General features: G+C 33.3%; 1 protein-coding gene across 1 annotated transcript; it reads left to right on the forward strand.

Moving 5' to 3' along the window:
• The first annotated feature begins 4,133 nt into the window (after positions 1 to 4,133).
• Positions 4,134 to 9,192, forward strand: LOC139898210 (uncharacterized). The gene is made up of 5 exons (XM_071880936.1): positions 4,134 to 4,359; positions 5,513 to 5,913; positions 6,819 to 7,354; positions 8,033 to 8,096; positions 8,572 to 9,192. Exons 2-5 carry the CDS (start codon positions 5,538 to 5,540, stop codon positions 9,000 to 9,002), a joined length of 1,407 nt encoding a protein of 468 aa, XP_071737037.1. The 5' UTR covers positions 4,134 to 4,359; positions 5,513 to 5,537; the 3' UTR covers positions 9,003 to 9,192.
• Positions 9,193 to 20,498: the final 11,306 nt, after the last annotated feature.

The raw sequence follows: 20,498 nt of genomic DNA on the forward strand, positions 1-20,498 counted from the left end.
AAGATCATTAGTTAACCTTGAGCAGCAAAAACTATGAGTGGCTAATTGTATACATAAAATTTACATATCACAAAAATAGTAACTAAAATCAAGAAAACACTCACTTTCTTGAATACATGAACATCTTCTTTATCTCTACAAATAAGTCCCAAAAGAAAAGAAAAAGAGAATGAATCTGTTGAAAAATCTTGATTAAATAAACCCTGAGCTACCTTGAGACTTGAATGGTTTGAATTTTCTAAGATGTCTAGCTTGTTATATATCACTCATAAATAAATGGTTTTAGACCATAACGCATATGATGAAAAGCGCATATGATGAAAAGCGCGTATGATGAAAAGCGCAGCGCATATGATTAAAAGCGCATATGATAAAAAGCGCATATGATGAAAAACGCAGCGTATATGATTAAAAGCGCATATGATGAAAAACGCAGCACATATGATTAAAAGCGCATATGATGAAAAGTGCATATGATTAAAAGCGCATATGGTGAAAAATGATATATGATGAAAAGCGCATATGGTGATTAATGAAAAGCACATATGGTGATTAATGAAAAGAATATTGAGAAAGAATCATCAATGCTTCTTGAAAGAATTCAAGATTATATATATGGACCAATTCATCCATCATGTGGACCATTTTGATATTTCATGGTTCTAATAGACGCATCTAGCGGATGGTCTCATGTTTGTGTGTTATCAAGCCGTAATATAGCATTTGCAAAATTTCTTGCACAAATTATTAAATTGAGAACACATTATTCTGATTACACCATTAAAAGGATGAGACTTGATAATGCTGGTGAGTTAACATCTCAAGCATTTAATGATTATTATATGTCTACAGGGATTGTTGTTGAACATCCAGTTGCTCATGTGCATACACAAAATTGATTTAACTGAATCAATATATAAACGCTTGCATCTAATAACTAGACAATTGGTAATGAGTACAAAAGTCTCAATATTTATATGGGGACATGCAAAATTACATGCTGCGATATTATTTCATATTAGACAAAATGCAAGTCATAAATATTTTCCCCTACAACTTGATTTTGGTCGAGAGCCAAATATTTCCCATTAGAACATTTGTTTGTGCAGTATATGTTCTAGTTGCACAACCACAACGCACTAAAATGGGTCCTCAAATGAGGACGGAGATATATATATATATTGAATATGAAATATCTTCAATTATAAGATATATTGAACCCATGACGGGTGATGTTTTTACAGCACGTTTTGCTGATTGTCATTTAAAAAAAATAAAAAATTATTCCCTATATTAGGGGAGAAAGGAAAAATAAAGGAAAAGATGCTTCATGATGTGAACATCAATTATCAATTAAGGTATATAGAATTCGCACAAAAGAATGCGAAATGAAAGTTTAAAAAATAATGCATATGCAAGAACTTGCAAATTAATTACTTTATGCATTTAAAGATACAAAAAGAGTGACTAAATCATATATAATAGCAGGAAATGCTCCAGCTCGAATTAAAATTCCAAAAGCAGGCAATAATGTCACTCATGAGTTTTTGCCACGTCTGAAACGTGGAAGTTCAATTGGTTCCAAAGATAAAAATCCTCGAAAAGGAAAATCAGCTGATAATAAGGTAAAAGAAAGTGTTCAAGAAGAACCACAAATCAATATTCCTTCTGCAGAGGATATCGATAAATGTAAATACATAAATTGCGATAAATTATGCAATATTATGAACCAAAATGAAATGAAAAATCTTGATGAGATATTTTCATATAATGTTACAATGACATCATGAATAAAGATGATGATCTGGAACCAAAATCTGTCATTGAATGTCAAAATAGACATGACTATATACGAGCTGAATTGGAATTGCTCAATAAAAGAAAAAATTTCGGATAAATCGTTATCACTTTTAAAGATGTGAAACGTATGAGATAAAAAATGAATTTTTATCCGAAAAAAAATGAGAAAAATGAAGTTACAAGATAAAGCAAGACTTGTAACTCAAAATTTCTCTCAAAGACCATGAATGGATTATGAGGAAAACTTATTCTCCTGTTATGGATGCAATTACTTTTAGATACTTAATCAGCCTAACAGTTTCTAAAAATTTAGAAATGCATCTCATGGATGTTATTACTACTTATTTAAATGAATCACTTGATAGCGATATATACATGAATCCATGAAGGGTTTAAGGTATCAGAAACATCTAATGCAAAACCCAAAGAAATGTATTCTATTGAATCACAAAGATTTTTATATGGGTTGATACAATAGTATAACTGATTAAGTAATTACTTGATAAGAAAAAGGGTATACAAATAATCTTATTTGAACATGTGTTCTTATTAAGAAAACAATGTCTTGATATGTGATTGTAAGTTATTTATGTCAATGATCATAACATCATATGAACAAATAAAGAGATCTATGAAATCATTCAACTTCTAAAAAAAAATAAATGAAAGATCTTGAAAAAAAAAAAAAATCAAGTATTGCCTTGGATTGCAAATTGAGCATATGCCTAATGGTTTACTTGTACATCAAACAAACTATACCGAAAAGATTTGAAAGCATTTTTAAATATAAAACCATTGGTTTATATATCACTCAATATTGACATTGATCCATTTCATCCCCGTGAAGATCATGAAGATCTTTACGGATCAGAAGTTCCATATCTTAGTGCAATTAGGATTATTATGTATTTTACAAATTGTACAAGACCTGACATTTCTTTTGCAGTTAATTTGTTGACATGATTCAGCTCAACCTCTACAAAAAGACATTGAAATGGGATCAAACAGATATTTCGATACCTTCGAGGAACTACTGATTTAAAATTATTTTATTCTAACGCTTCAAAACAAGATTTGGTTGATTATGTATATACAGGTCATTCAGCAAATACACATAAAGCTAAATCTCAAACTGGATATGTATTCCTAAATGGAGATACTGCAATATCATGGCGTTCTCAAAACAAACAATTGTTGCAACATCATCAAATCATGCTGAAGTGATTGCATTACATGAAGCTACTCGGGAATGTTTTTGGTTGAGATCAATGACACAACTCATTGCTGATTCTTGTGGACTAGAACGCTATAAAAGACCAACAACTATCTTCACCAACAACTATATATGAAGATAATGCAGCTTGCATAATACAAATGAAAGAAGAGTATCAAAAGTGACAGAACAAAATATAAATGCTGACAAGGCGCCAAAGCCATAGACGGTCTTAACGGTCATAAGTTTGATGGAAAAGAATGATATGTTGGTAAGGCTTAGAAAAGACTAAAAGGGAATAGGAATTGAAATAAGGGTTTGAGCAAACCATGAAGGAGACTGTAGACAAATCACAGGGGCTAAACTTGTACATAAAAGATTTAGATGATACAGTTTCAGATGAAAACCTCAGATTCTTCTCATATACTCAAGATCTCGTAAAAGACAACCAGATTAAAATGAGATACGTTCAATCAACAACTCTGCTAATCTTTATACCAAAGCACTGTCAACCGCTGTTTTCAGAACACACGTTCACAATATTGGCATGAGGCAAGTTCAAAAGATGTGACGACTCAGCGATGTCTACTTGAGGGGGAGTCAACTCTATACTGCACACTTTTTTCCCTTAACTAAAGTTTTTATCCCACTGAGTTTTTCTTTAGCAAGGTTTTTAACGAGACAGTACTAGTTGCACTCTAATAAAATTGTCATCCAAGGGGGAGTGTTATGATACCACAAAGTCAAGATAAGGTGGCTATGTGGATGTCAATTTTGTATACAGAACTTACGCATACAGAAGAATAGTTATTTGCACAGTAAACTTTGCATTATAAATAAGACATCCATATTTGCCATTCAAACTTGTACCTAACTTTCATAATATAGAAGGTTTCTTCATCTTATCTTTATTCTTTATTCATAGTAGATACATATATTAAGAAGTCTTTGCTAAGATCAGCTATAAAGGTTGTTATAAACCACTAGAATTATAACAATTTAAAATTAATTTATATTTTTGGTTTTGATTAAGTCGTTTTCGAATAATCTATATTTAACACTTTTTTTTTAACAAAATAGGAAGTATCATTGGTTTAAAAAATATTATTGGAAAGAAATAAAAACCCTTGTCACCATCACCGTAAACCATCGTTTAGCCGTCGCCATCCGTCGACAACAAAATTCCACCAACATCTACTATCACCCGATCGCTCTCGAAAACTCTTATATTCAGGAATTGGTTAACTTTTTATGGAAGTTTTAGGGTTTATGTCGAGTTTTATGCTGAAATTCTAGCCAATGCGGTGAAATTCAGCATCAAATTTTGGAAACTGCTTGAGTGTCAGGTATTGCATTTCATGTGTGCTGAATTATTTTAGTTGAATAAATGATTATCATGTTTATAATGATGATGATATTAGGGTTTGTTCTAAGATAATAATCAAAAGCTGAGTTAATATAGGGTTTATGACATAATATGTACCCAATTAAACAATATCTTATTATTTCGGGTAGTTTTAACTTTATTTTATCACCTATCAAAGGCATCTAAGTCATTTTTACCAGTGACATTTTTTTCTATTCAAAATTTTAAGCTAGTTATGTTAAAAAATAGGTACTGTATATGTATTTTTATATTTTTTGTTTGGCCATTTAAAATCTACTAGCTGCTTCTGCTTTTACTGAATACCTGAGTGAGTGGCCAATTGAAAAATTCAAAATAGTTATATGATTATAAGATAATTTATGTTTTTAATAAAATGGCATGGATGAGCGAAATAAACGGTCATTAGGGGTTGGTCGTAGTCGTACTACTACGATTATGCATTATAAACAGTCATTAGTTTTAACCAATTTACTCTTGAATGGGCTAATCTAGGTTGGGTTCTATGACTTTTATCTCAAACAGATCAACTCGAAACAAGTAGCTAAAAACGAAACAGGTTGAACGTTTTGGTAGTGATCAAGTTGACCCACATTCGGGTCTTACATATTTTTCTTCTAAAACAACACTTAAACTTGCCCGACGTGTCTCAACCCAAACCCATCTAAACAAAACCCACATTTGCTAGCCATATTCAGTCAAGGATGCAAAAATCGCTACTCAGGGGAGTACTCGTTCGGGACTTTTTAGGGAGTACTTGATGTTGACCAAGTTTGACTTTGACTGTTTGACCAAGTTTTAACTGATTTTCAGAGTAATCACGATTTTGGCTGAGTTTGACCAAATTTTGACTGATATTCCGAGTAATCCCGAGTAATCCTGAGTTTGACCGAATTTTGACTGAGTTTGACCGAATTTTTCAGTTTGATCAAGTACTCGCAGGGTTGCAAGACGAGTAATCGAAGTAATTCCGAGTTCTACAACACTAATACTGTCTCATTCGCACATATTGTCACCTCTAATATATATTTTTCTTTCGCAAGTATTCCATCCGTTTAAAAAATACTAATAATAATTAATAATGTTAAAATATGGTAATATGGTATTGGATGCAGTTAAAACATTAAATTTGTTATCGCAATGAAAATCGACCCTCCCCATGAAACTAGCGATGGAAGCACCACCGAATCGGAGAAAAGCGAGATTTACACGGTGTCTTGTCATGATTCAGGTGACGGTTTGCCGTATGCGCCGGAAGATTTTCCAAATTCGGGTGATATATGGGGTTGGAAAGTCGGAAAAAGAATCGGTATAAAAGGTTACTTTAGGGATAGGTATCTTTATTTACCTACTCGTTTTTATGAAGAACTGAAATCAACACGTCCTACTTGTATACCTAGCAAGGGTTTCGCCAGTAAGTCGTCGGTTGAGCGGTTTTTGTTGGAAGTGTTTCCCGGGATGAATACCAACGCCTTTTTCGCCTCGTTCAACTGGAATATTCCTGGAAAAATTAAAGGTAATTTTGTTGACTCACATGACAAATACTATGGCCTCGTTTTATTTTTCTCATTAAATTATGCTGTCTGAATTTATAAGATGTCTGTAGGGAATATGGAATAAGTAGCAGATACATAATTATTGTTTGTTTTAGGTGCTGAATAATTGTTTGAATAATTAAAATCACTATGTGAGATAGTTGTAAAATCAGTTATAACAAATTCTAAAAAAGTTACCAGAATGTAATTACACACTTATTTGGTGTTTTTTTTTTTTTTTTTTTTTTTTTTAAGACACGTCTTATTTAACAAGTTAAAAACAAACACATCTCTTCTCTATTACTCTCCATATATTAAGCTCATTAAGTCCAAATCAAGTATGACCTATATCTATTAACTTGTAGAGTCTTTTGGTATTATAATTTCTAATCAAGCTTAAATAATAAGTGGATGTTGCACATGTGATTACTGTTGATTAGTTGGCTCCAGAGACATTCACTATAAAACATTCAAGCTAGGTTTGTAAGTTATAACTATGGGTTATGGAACGCTAATGATGGTTTAGTTAGTCTAGTTAGTGAAAAGATAAACATAATATAACTTGGAAGATATTGATACCCACAAATATGATCTACTTCAAAATTGTTATAATCATAACCGTTCATATAATATTGACAGTTGTTAGGTTTCAAAGCTATATGCTTTTCTAGTTATTAAACATGCTATATCAAGTGTATCATCTAGTGCATATGGTACACTAATATAAGTTACATAGTCATAAAATAAACTTAGCTTGTTTTATATTTTGGCTTGTCTGCGGATCTTGGTTTTGGTACTTAAACTATGGCTACAATCCTCATTTTTAAATGCACTATCAGAAACATATAAGTTATTAACTATTTGTTCTCATTTATCAATTTCTCAGATCAAAACTACCCAGGAAACACAGAATTTTCTTCCGATTGCAGTCCAAAATTTGACCCTGCAGGCTGCAAAGCTGGAAATATAAACTGTTCCAGCTTACAAGAAACAAAACATTCAAACATAATGCCATGCGATATATGTTGCATCGAGCCACTTTTTTGCCATGATTGTTGCTGTATACTTTGTTCTAAAACAGTCAATTCATTAAATGGTGATCAAAGTTTTATTAGATGTGAAGCAACGGTTAAAGATGGTTTAATTTGTGGACACATTTGTCACGTTAAATGTGGCCTTCGATCTTACATGGCTGGGACTGTAGGTGGAACGATTGGTTTGGATGTTGAATATTACTGTAGACGGTGTGATTCAAGAACTGATTTGATTCCATATGTCACGAATCTTTTTAGGAGCTGTGAGCAAATTGGTTATGGTGAAAAAATTATGAAAGTACTTAATCTTTGTGTTATTATTTTGCGTGGATCGAATAGACCAAATGCAAAGGCTTTGTTGCATCGTGTTCAATCTGCGGTAAAAAAGGTATACTGCTACTTTGGTTGACTGGGTTGTTATTACAACGTGCTAAATGGGTCAAACAGGTCAAATTCTAATCTAATATACAAAATTGACCCGACCAAATACAAAGACTTTGTTGTATCATGTTCAATTTGCAGAAACAAAGGTATACTGCTACGTTGGTTGACTGGGTTGTCTGTACAACGTGTTAAATGGGTCAAATTCTAATCTAATATACAAAATTGACTAGACCAAATACAAAGGCTTTGTTGTATCATGTTCAATTTGCAGTAACAAAGGTATACTGCTACTTTGATTGACTGGGTTGTCTGTACAGCGTGTTAAATGGGTCAAATGGGTTAAAATTTAATCTAATAAACAAAATTGAACAGACCAAGTGCAAAGACTTTGTTGGATCATGTTCAATCTGCAGTAACAAAGGTATACTGCTATTTTGGTTGAACGGGTTGTATGTAAAATGTGTTAAACGAGTCAAACGGGTCAAAATTCAATTTAATAAACAAAACTGGAAAAGTGTGGATACGTCGAATCGCCTATTTGGTTTGCTAAAAGCTATGTGTTTTGACCTACTAGCCAAGTTTGTTGGCCAATTATCTTTAAATCTAAGGAAGATGGTCCGAAAATCATTTATTTGGATTGAAAATGATTTTGCTATTAACTAATACGTTTCTTGTTTTTCAGCTGAAGGATGGGCATTCTCATGAAGATATATGGAAACGGGAAGATACATCCGCTGTTACCACAGGTACCTTGTATGTGCTCTGCTTAACATCAAACCACAACCTTACTCATTTTGACCAAGTTTGACTTTGACTGAGTTTTGAACAATTTTGACCGAGTTTGACTGATTTTCCAAATAATCCCGAGTTTTGGCCGATATTCAAAGTAAGGCCGAGTTTGACCAAGGTTGTAAAAACCGAGTACTCGCCGAGTAATTTCGACTTCTGAGTTGCTCATTAGCCTTGTTGTTTAAGGAATTGATACTGACTAGCAGCATACTATATTAGGCAAATATTCTAGTTCTTTGACTTGTTTAGGCTCATGTTTATGTTTCTTATAAAAAGCTAGTGATGAAATCATGAAATTCAATCGAGCCATAGATGGAATCAATGTGTTTACTACGGTTCAACCTTACTCATTTTGATGCATTACCCTTAGTCTACTTAATGAGCATCTCATAATACGTTCTGCACTTAATCTTGTTATTCAATTGGCAACAGGAGAAGTTTCTCAGTGTGAAACCGACACTTTAGATGTTTCATGCGTTAAGGAGCCTTCACAACATCAAATATCATTTCCAAATTTTGATAATCGTTTAGAATCAATAGAACTTGAACTGATGATTGGTAAGACTTTAGCCTCACTCAAGAAATCTCAAGAAACCGAATATAGGATTGCTGAAGACATTCTCACAACTCAAAAGAACTATCTTCTAGATCTGTATGAAGAACTCGACAAAGAGAAAAAAATACTTGCAAAATGCTCCCCGCCAGCCGACCCATCACTGGTACGTGTGGTTTTCACGAGAATGTGTCAAATTAAAAGTGAGTTTGATAAGATTACTACAATGCAAGAAGTTGGTAAAGGATTTGGTAAAACTTCTAAAAATATATTGAAAGAGCATTTTGGTGTGCAGGCAGCGGATAATTGAGAGACAATATTTTGAGGTTTGAAGTCTGTAAAGTAATGTAGGGTTTGTATTTGAATCTTACAACTTGAGATTGTGTATGTGAACCTGTTCGTTGTAGTTTGCTCGAGTGTGAGCAATGGATGTGTTGTTATAGCTATACATTGTTTGAAGTCTAGTTTTACATGTTTTCGCCGTGACATCAAGTTCTGATTTGAATGAATAGTGATATGATTTGGAGACAGCATAGAAGTTTTGATTTTAAAATTGGTTTCAATCACATAAATAATCACTTGGTAGAATACACAAATGCTTAAATCGTAAATATTGAGCTATTTAAACAAATTATGACCCGTTTCCATTAAATTTGGTTCTTTTGACTTACTCACCAATGAGGGTCTCAAATTTCCATGCACAATTCGATGTGGGACAGATTGTTACAAACTGACCGGTCTAAAAAATAGTCAATGATCATTGACATTGTGCTCATCACACCCCGTGAGGATAGTCCAGAAGATGCATGAGTCGAGTGCCCATCACACCACGAGAGGTTATGGTTTTGATACCAATTGATACCGACCCTCATAACGGCACCAAGAGATCCACGGGCCGTTTGCCCGTCACACCTCGAGTGAGTATCGCCCCTCAAAAGCTAAAACAGTGATTAACCAAATATCTTCAGGTTTACAACTAAAACAATAGTGAAAGATATTAACTAGTCACTACTTTAAGCTTATAAGGGTCTCAAACTTTCATGCACGATCCGATGTGGGACGGGTTGCTACACCATGAGATCCGTTCATAGATATTTGAAATAATTTGACAAGTTGAAACTCAAATGTTAAACAAAGAGAATATAAAAATACTTACAGGATTTGGCTTGCGTTCTAGGCTAATTTTGTCATCATGGTCATATGATTAATTGTTATATATTCTTCGGGGATGGGCTGCACTTTCGACGAACTTATTTATAAAATGCTATCTTGATATACGTGCTTGCAAATACAAAGAGATTCCAACCTTGATACCTTTAACCACAATGGAAATTTCTTCAAATTGCATTTGAACAATTGTCTGCATCACTTCGTACATGTGAGGGTCAATGTAAGACGGGACTCGAGAGGCAAAAGTCAAGGTTAGTAGGATCAAAACTAAAAGAGTAAAATTGTTATTCCCAATGTGGGAAACTCAATGCCATATTGAACGCTTTTACGTTCCAATTGTAGTGCGAACCATCAAGCAGAAAATTTATTGATTTTGAATTACGATCATATTCAAAACCCAAAAGAATTCGCGAATGCGGTCTGGATATACGAGAAGATGGTCTGATATACTACGTAACACAATTGAGAGACAACTCTTAAAAATACTCTACTCTCGACATTGTAAGGTGGTGTCAACTGTTCTAACATAATTAGGGATGGCAATGGATCGGATATGGATCGGGTGATGCCGTATCCATATCCATATCCATTTAGTTTCAGATCATCCGTTCATATCCATATCCAATGGATTAAGCGGGTTAATGGATATTCAATATATATTAAAGAATGTTATAGTATTTTTTGATATGCGATTAAAACATAAACGTAGTATAGCAAAAATAGATATTAAATGACATTAAAAATTCTATCCATAAAAATGTGTAATCTTTGTCAAAGATATAACGAAATTTTCTAAACTTATTATAAAACATTGATTATAAAAAATTAAATATGAAATTTGTAAGTTTATTTTGTTAGATATACATGTTTTATTGTAATATATTATAGTTATTTCATTATAGGGTTGAAAACAAAATGTAAATCTAAGGGTAAATGATCTTGTATACGTATTTCGGGTGTTAATGGATATATCCATGGATGAAACTTTTCATCCATGTCCATATCCATATCCATTTAGGTTCATCCATATCCGTATCCATATCCATTTAGGTTCATCCATATCCATCACGAAGCGGGTGGATCGGGTGGCCATTGCCATCCCTAAACATGACGGTAACTTTTTATGATTCCCCTGTGGTAATGATTGAATGGCATAGGAATATCAATCTAGCCGACTTTAGATGAAACTAATTGAGATAGAAACAATATGGGATTATCACCAAAATACCCTTTTTTTTTTAAGCTTGTTGACTGACAGCCCTAAAAAAAAAAGTTTGACAATTTGCCCTCCCAAGGCGCAAGACACCTTGCGTCTTTGCGACCTTGCGTCTTTGCGATCTTGCGACCATGCGACCTTGCGTTACTGACAAACGCAACAAAGAGACTTGCGTCCTTGCGTATTGCGTCTTGCGTCTTGCGACTTGCGCCTTTGCGTCTTGCGTCTTATCCCGATAAGATTTTCATGATTTCGTGGATAAGATTTTGTACGAATTTTGTACTATTACGGATAACTTTTTCAATTCATATAAGGTATTACCAGCTCTATTTTCACTTCATTTCCACCATTTCAACATAAATCATATAATTTCAAGCGTCATTAAGGTAACTTTCTTTGTTTTAAATAATGAGTTTTAGTGATAATGAAACCTTTGTTATTCATATATGTTGTGGTGGTTCTTTTCAATTTATTAATAACTTACCTATGTATTTGCCTCTAGATTGTTTTAGAACACGATTAAAACTCCCAGTTGCTCCCCAAAAACTAATTACTCGAAGAATATTGTTAAAAAATGTTCTTAGAAAAATTAATTTGCCACCTAATGCTCCTGTTTCAATGAGATATGTTGTCGATAATCTTGTTTTTGATATTACTGATGATTATGAAGACTTTCGTGATTTTCTACAACATGCAATATCAAATGCTCCTATTAATATTTACATTGTCGACAAAGTTACAATGCATTAACTCCCAGAAAACTTACAGTCAGTGCAAATCCTACCAATACACAATGTCCATCAAAACCTACCAACACACGATGTCCAACAAAACCTACCAACAAACGAGGAGAGCACAAACCTTCAGACACCCAATTTGGAAGAAGCACGACCTGAAGTACCACCTCCAAACACAGAAGAGTTTGATTTCTTCAACTATGGAGTTGAGAACGTATGTAAAATTAAAAAAAACAGATCACCCTTTTGAATCAGTTGTCGCGTCTAGTGCTTCGGAGGAAGAAAATGACAGAGAAGATCAAGATGAAGATGAAAATGAAGAAGAGGAAGAAAAAAAGGATGTATTCTGGAATATGCCACTTTTATTGAGTGAGCATGACCAAGAGCTGAATCTACGAGCCAAATAACAACCAGTTATAGAGTATCCGATTTGATTAAAGTTCGACAAACTTTTTTAAACAAGGATGATTTTGTAAACCATCTATACACAAAATGTCTTGAAGAAAACTTCCAAATTAAGCCTGTAAAGTCTGACAAATCTCGATTCACTGCTAAATGCATGTTGCCAAATTGTGAGTGGAAATGTAGTGCATACAAAATACGCCACACTGACAACTTCATCGTAAAGAAATTGCATGACGTACACACATGCTCACATACCCAAATTATGGGAAATAATAAACATGCTTCCAAAAAGGTGTTAGGAAGTATTCTGATGGAATCGTTCAAAGCTGCAAATCGGGACTATAATCCAAAAGATATACGTGATGATGTTGGCAACCGTTTTCGGGTGAGCATTTCTTACAATCAAGCATGGAGAGCCAAGTGTCATGCAATAGAGATGCTTCGTGGCAGTATGGATGACTCGTTCCGAATGCTTCCCATTTATCTTCATAACATTAAGATTCATAACCCAGGAAGCATGACAAATGTGGTGACTGACAATGAAAATAGATTCGTGATGTGTTATGTGACGACCCGGAAATTTCCGACCAAATTTAAACTTTAATCTTTATATTATTCTGACACGATAAGCAAAGTTTGTTAAGTTAAATCTCAAGAATTTTAAACTGTGTTCATACATTCATTATAACCTCGACCAAATTCCGACGATTCACGAACCGTTATATATAAATAGATATGTATATGTATATATATATTATAACTTGAGAATATTAATAAAGTATTAAACGTATAATACTTTACACGAATGTATTTGTTTCAATATGATTTTCGACGAAATTAAAAAAAAAATATTAAATGATTGAATTATCAGAAATATTGAATTATGATTACAAGTCTCTGTTGAGAGGTCCACTATGATTTGAGAAAATCTATTCCTCTTAACGATATTCAGAATAATTTGTAAAGCTATTTATAAATAAAAACAAAAAGTGTCATTTACGAAAGTTAGACAAAAGTTAGTGGAGAATTGGTTTTCATAATATTCTATTAATCTATTTTCAAACGTAAAAAGACGTTTTCAGTTTAAAAAGAACTTTATTATTAAAACGTATATAACTTTTATAAATATCTAGAATCACTTTTGACAACTCATTACTTAACCAGTATAATAAATATAACGATATTTATATTTTATTTCATTAAATATATATAACGATTTAAATTAATATTATATATATTTATACGCGTATTATACATACATAGTTTTTATACTTTTACTATACTTTAACTTTACCTTTACTTTACTTTTACTTTACTTTAACTTTAATAATTCACTTTAATAATTCATAATTTAATAATTCACTTTAATAATTCATACTTTAATAATTCACTTTAATAATTCATACTTTAATAATTCACTTTAATAATTCATACTTTAATAATTCACTTTAATAATTCATACTTTAATAATTCACTTTAATAATTCATACTTTAATAATTCACTTTAATAATTCAAAAATCTATTATAAATAGAATTCAATAAGTTTCATTATTTCATAGAAACTTGAAAATATATTTCTCTAAACTCTCTCAATCGATTTATATATATATATATATATATATATTTGCTCTGTATTATTTCAAGATATTATTAGTATACATAAAATATTACGACGGAGTGCTGTCCGAGTGATTTCAAAATAGTTTTTTTGAATGATTCGAAGCTAAGGAAATTATGGGTTATAGCTATGGAGGTGATGGGTATGGTTCATGGGTATGCTCGTGAGGTCAATCTAGTGTTTATCATCTCCGTTGCGTCTACGTACTTTCCTGCAATATTGAATCTCAATATTGATACGTTCGTGAATCCGAGGCCAACCTTGCACTTGTTAAATGACGTTATATGTATTTTTACTACGAAATACAGTATTGTGAGTTTCATTACTCCCTTTATATATATATATATATTTTTGGGCTGAAAATACATGCGCTGTTTTATAAATGTTTTACGAAATAGGCACAAGTACTAAAACTAATTCTATGTGGGTTTAAACCAGAAATATACCCTTAGCTTGGTAACATTAAACTACTTGTCTATGTACGGTAGGCGCGAATCCTAAAGATAGATCTATTGGGCCTGACAAACCCCATCCTGACTATGGGATGCTTTAGTACTTCGAGGTTATTTTAAACACACCTGATCTGGTGTACTTCAGAGGGTAAAACATGAACGTTAAGGCTTGTTACCGGGTGCCTACAACTTATAGAATACTTTTATACACTTGCGAGTGTACATATATTTATAAACGGAAATCTTGTGGTCTATTAATATATTGAAATGATTGTTATGATAAACCTATGAACTCACCAACCTTTTGGTTGACTCTTTAAAGCATGTTTATTCTCAGGTATTAAAGAAATCTTCCGCTGTGCATTAGCTCATTTTAAGGATATTACTTGGAGTCATTCATGGCATATTTTGAAAGACGTTGCATTCGAGTCATTGAGTTCATCAAGATTATTATTAAGCCAATTATAGTTGGATGTATTATGAAATGGTGTGCATGCCGTCAACTTTCATTGTAAAGAAAGTTTGTCTTTTAAAAACGAATGCAATGTTTGTAAAACATATCATATAGAGGTCAAATACCTCGCGATGTAATCAACTATTGTGACTCGTTTATAATGTATATGAACGGGTCCTTTCATGTTACATGTCCTTTGGCGCAGTTGTAAGTATCACTCATCCTACAATTGTTTTATCTTAAACTAATAGCAATCTCATTTGATTTGTTTGCGTGCAGATTCGATCATTTGTCCAAAATGTTCGCCCTATTATCATCGTTGATGGTGCACATTTGAAAGCTGGATACTTGGGTACAAATTTAGTCGCTGTTGCAATGGATGCCAATAACGGAATTTTGCCATTGGCTTATGGAATTGGTGAAGGCGAGACAAACGAGGTTTGGTCATGGTTATTTGGCAATCTAAGAGATCATTTAGAGAGTTGTGGTATGAGTAATCGTATGTCAGAGATTACCTTTATTTCTGATCGTGCTCCTTCAATAGCACATGGTATTTCAAATGTGTTTCCTGAAGCCTTTCACTCTTTTTGCGCACGTCATCTATTCATGAACATAAAAACGATGTCCAACAAATTCAAATATTTTGAATGGCACTATTGGAAAATGGTTATGGCTTATCGTTTGTCAGATTTTCAAGATCATGTTAGTGTATTTCAACGAAGATTAAAAGCGTCTCACAAGTATCTAAATGACGTTGGTTTCAACAAATGGTCCAGAAGTCATGCTGGTCATGTTAGGTATGCATACCTTACTAGCAACAGTGTAGAGTCTATTAACGCTCTATCCAAACATGCTCGCAAACTACCAGTTTGCATGTTATTGGAATTTTTTCGCGCTTCTATACAGGATTGGTTTTTCAAACATCACAACAAAGCAGTTAGTCTCACTTCAACGGTTACTCCATATGTTGAACGTAAATTAGGTAAGAGGATGAACAAATCAAGAAGATGGCATGCATTTCCATCGACAAACAATCTAATAGAGGTGCGTGATGGAAGGAAAAACGGCCTCGTTAATCTAGAAGATAGAACATGTACATGTGGGCAATGGCAATTATCAGGCATACCTTGCAGACATGTATTGGCAGCAGCACGACTCTTCGGAGTGGAAGATGTTACATGTTATGTATCACATTGGTTCTTGTCTCAAACTTATATAAATACATATTCCGAACACATCCTTCCTTTGCCCCATCGATCCGAATGGTCCGATCCAGGGCCCAAGATCTTGAAAATCGTAAAGCCCCCAATTCAAAAGAAAAGAGCACCTGGACGCCCAAAAAGTACCGATCGGATTCCATCTCAAGGTGAAGAAACTGAAAAGAAAGTAAGAACATGTACTCGTTGCAAGCAAGCAGGTCATAACCGAACAACATGTAGCTCTTCTTATGACCTAACCGGTGAATCTACTTCTCAGAGGGTTAAAAAAACAGCCTCAAAATCAAAGTCAAAGTCGAAAGAGAAAGTCGAACCTTCGCAAGCTTATCAGTCTCAATTTTATCAAACGTACGATTTAGACCAGAATTAGGGGACTAGAATTAGTTGCTTGTTTATCAGTCTCAGTTTGTTGTTTATCAGTCTCAGTTTATGGGTACGCGTTCACCTTATTGAAATCTTCAACTAACCATAAAAACTGTTTACTAACCACATGTTGCCCCTGCTTCCCCATAAACGCTCTCTCTACGATCAAAATTATAGCTAGTCGAACAATATCATCATCACTAACCTTGGGAACCTTTACATCACCTTGTTTTTTGATAAGGATGTTTTGTATATCACTAACCAAAATGTTGCTGGCATCGGGACGTTCTGGAAAACAACGTCGTCTAATGGGTGCGGTCTTAGATTCATAATTTCGAGGGATGTAATGTGCCATGTCCGTCCGGCTACCAAACATAAAGCCGGTGACTAAACAAAATTCACGCCGACCAAATCTAATCATAAAATTAGGAGAAAAATGAAACCATATATCTTGTTGCTCTTCAGGGTACTTACTAGCATCTAATTTTGCTGAACGCTCACATTTCCGTTGGAGCATGGCATGTACTAGGCCAGGATCATTACCCGTGTATGAAAGATCTAACCAGGGACCAAAGCATGTACTTCTAAATAATTTTTCTTGTCTCTCAGTCAACATTTTCTTGACCTGAGGAATCACGGTCAACATATTCTTCATGGTCAATTTACCTTCCACATAGCCCTGTAAAAGTCAGAAGAACAACAGAAGAAAATCAAATAGACGCAAGCAAGCAAGACAGAGATTGCGTACAAGGCCGCAAGGACGGAAGGTTAACCTTGCGTAACAGATGTGCAAGACACAAGGACGCAAGGTTAACCTTGCGTAACTTATGATCAAGACGCAAGGACGCAAGGGTTACCTTGCGTGCACATGCAAAGGTAAAATTATTGCAAACGTAAGGTCGCAAATATCACCTTGCGTGCATTGTGAGGCATACGCAAGGACGCAAGGATTGTCTTGCGTCTACATAGCAACAGAGTTACACAACTTGAATCTAGCAAAAATTCCTGGGTATCGTACGCAATCCAATAATATACAATCAAAAACACAAAATACAAACAAATTTCGTTGACACATTTTTTCGAACAGTTGGCGTGCAAAGAGTGCAAAAACTTTGTTTTAGCACATAAATCTAAGCACTATGAAGTAGATCGAATAATATAACATAGATCTAAGAAATCTAACCTGTTCTTGAGACATAATGAACGATGATGGTGATTCGATGATGTTGGTGGCGTAGAAGCTCGCTTGTACTCGGGAAGATCGAAGATGGAAGGATGAAGAAGATCTAGTAACGATGAAGATGTGAGGAGGATGACGTGAGGATGATGATGAAGATTTTGCGAGTGATTTGCGAGTGTTTGGATCTTGCGAATGACGAGCGAAAGGGCACCAGAGAGGAGTTTGCGTATGTGTGTGGGAACAGTGAACGCAAACTGATCATTTAACTAGTTCTTTTACTGCTACACGCAAGGTCGCAACGTCGCAATGTCGCAAAGACGCAAGGTCGCAAGGACGCAAGCTGTCTTGCGCCTTGCGAGGGCAAATTGTCAAACTTTTTTTTTTAGGGCTGTCAGTCAACAAGCTTAAAAAAAAGGACATTTTGGTGATAATCCCAAACAATATCGAAGCTAGGGAGGGGTAGGGGATGCCCAGCCTCCCCCAACAAGCCCAAAATTGAAAAAGTATTGGCTCATTTTCAATTGTTTTTATCAAATCTTATCTCATATAGTTTATATATGTTGTATTTATTAAGATCTACGGACCTGTTACAATTACCATTAAATCAAAAGTTCAAGCCCAATCAAGTTATTATATACCTTTTGATTTGTTAATTGCTACTTAAACGTACTCTTGTTAACAACTAAAAAGTAGAAAATTATATAAGGTATTCAAGGGTTATAATTGTGGTTTTTTCGTACCTTTTATAATTTTAACCTTATTGTTGGTCCCTTGATAAACAATAGGAGTATTGTAGGGGGTGAATACAATTATTTTAATTAACTTAACAGTTAAACACAATTTAGTATTCAAGCAAGTAAATTAAATAGAGTCAAAGGTAATTTTTCAACAGTTATTTTTTATTGATTAGATCACAAAGAATTACAACTATCCTTGGCGGAATGATAGTTGATGATACAGATTTACCTAAGTATAGCTACAGAGTGTGTTCTAAGCTATTACACGTTTTGGACTATAAATAAACAAACCCTCACCACTAGTTGTTACAATAGTGGATACAACAATTTATAGTAGTCCTTTTATCCGTGTAATTGTTCCATTGTACACTGGTACATGTGACGACCCGGGAATTTTTGACCAAATTTAAACTTGATCTTTATTTGATTCCGACATGATAAGCAAAGTTGTATTGTTGAGTCTCGAAAGTTTTGGAACTATATTCATGTAAACAATTACCCTTGACTATTCCCAATGATTCACGAATACTAGTTTGTAATTAAATAGGTACATATGAATATAAATGTATGTATATATATAATATTTATATATACTATTTTGAATCAATAAAGTATATTCTAAACATTAGGAATTAAAAAATGTAAATGATATATCAATAGTATTATTATTGCTTTCATTATTATTACTAATGTTAATGTTAATGTTAATATTGATATTAGTATTTGTATTATTAATACCACTAATTCTAATATGATATATGTAAAATAAATAAAATTTTGATAAGTATAAGTTATTATATTATTATTATTATTATTATTATTATTATTAGAATTATCATTAGTATTAATAGCATTATAACTAATATTATTTTAAGTATCCTTAATAAGATTATTATTATTATTATTATTATTATTATTATTATTATCATTAATTGAAATAAACATTTTTTTAAAATTATTATTATTATTGTTATATTTAATAATAATAATATTAATGTATTTATATTTAATAATTATTAATACTATATATAAGTAGAAATTTAATTAATATATGAATTCGTTAGAATTCTCTATCAAACTTGTATCCAGTTTGTGTTTGTTAAAGGTGATGGAATCAAAACTTTCACTACTTTAAGACAATCTTTAAATTCCAAAATCTGTTTGATGTCCTTTTCTACTTTCTAAATTTCTTTCTGATTTTAATTTATGTCTACATTCACTTGCATTCGATGGATTGTTATTAACCTATATTTACATATATACATGAAAACACTTATGGACATACTTTAACTAACAAAAACATGTGTGATCATGTTGAACCTAACCAAACCATGGAAACCATAACCTTCCACCCCTAGCCCTCTGAGTTTAACTATCGAGCATCAACAACCAACATTAACCCATCGCACCACCTTGTTCGATTTAATCTATTTTCTGTTGTAAGCATCATCAAACCGTCACCCTTCAACACCATAACCACCATGATTCACCACCTCACTTCCTTTTGATCTCTAAACCAATGGCCATGAACCACCATATTCATCTTTATCTCTCTTTCATTTTGATGTTGAACATAACCGAACACCACAATCACCATCTTCAACAATTTCAATCCATCACAACGATATTCACCTGTCATACATTTGTTTTGATCAAACGTCGCCACAAGTCGAATACCACTTGAACCACCATTGAATTACTCCTACTACTCTTTCTGTTTTCACTCGTAAACCACGATTAAAATTCTGCAAACGACCCATTTCTGTTACGATGACTATTACACTTGTGATCAAAGGAATACAATTGCCGCTGCAAATATACTTCGGTTCAGCCTAAAACACCTCGACCACCATTTGTAACACCACCACCTTTCTATTCTTTTTCGATTTTCTGCTGCACTACTATTATTTATTTCTGAATTTCTGTTCAAACGAAAAACATCCACAGCTCCTTTAAATGCTCTTGATTCCTTGTTTTTTTTTGTTTTTTACCGAACACAACCTCAAATGAGATTAAATAAACCAATTGATAGTTGAGTTGGACATGATGATTTAAAACTGTTTTTGGCATTCTTCCCTTTTTATTCTGGCCAACAAAAAAAAGAAAGATAAAACCCACCATGTGCCTCCCACTTAAATCATGAAATAAAAACTGCATTTATTTATTTATTTATTTTTTCTTCGGTGGAGATTCTTCAACTAAGTCACAATTACATCTTCTGATTTGGCTCATTAAATCTCTAGTAGGAATAGATAT

Source organism: Rutidosis leptorrhynchoides, chromosome 3 (genome assembly GCF_046630445.1).
Source record: "Rutidosis leptorrhynchoides isolate AG116_Rl617_1_P2 chromosome 3, CSIRO_AGI_Rlap_v1, whole genome shotgun sequence".
Taxonomy (NCBI): domain Eukaryota; kingdom Viridiplantae; phylum Streptophyta; class Magnoliopsida; order Asterales; family Asteraceae; genus Rutidosis; species Rutidosis leptorrhynchoides.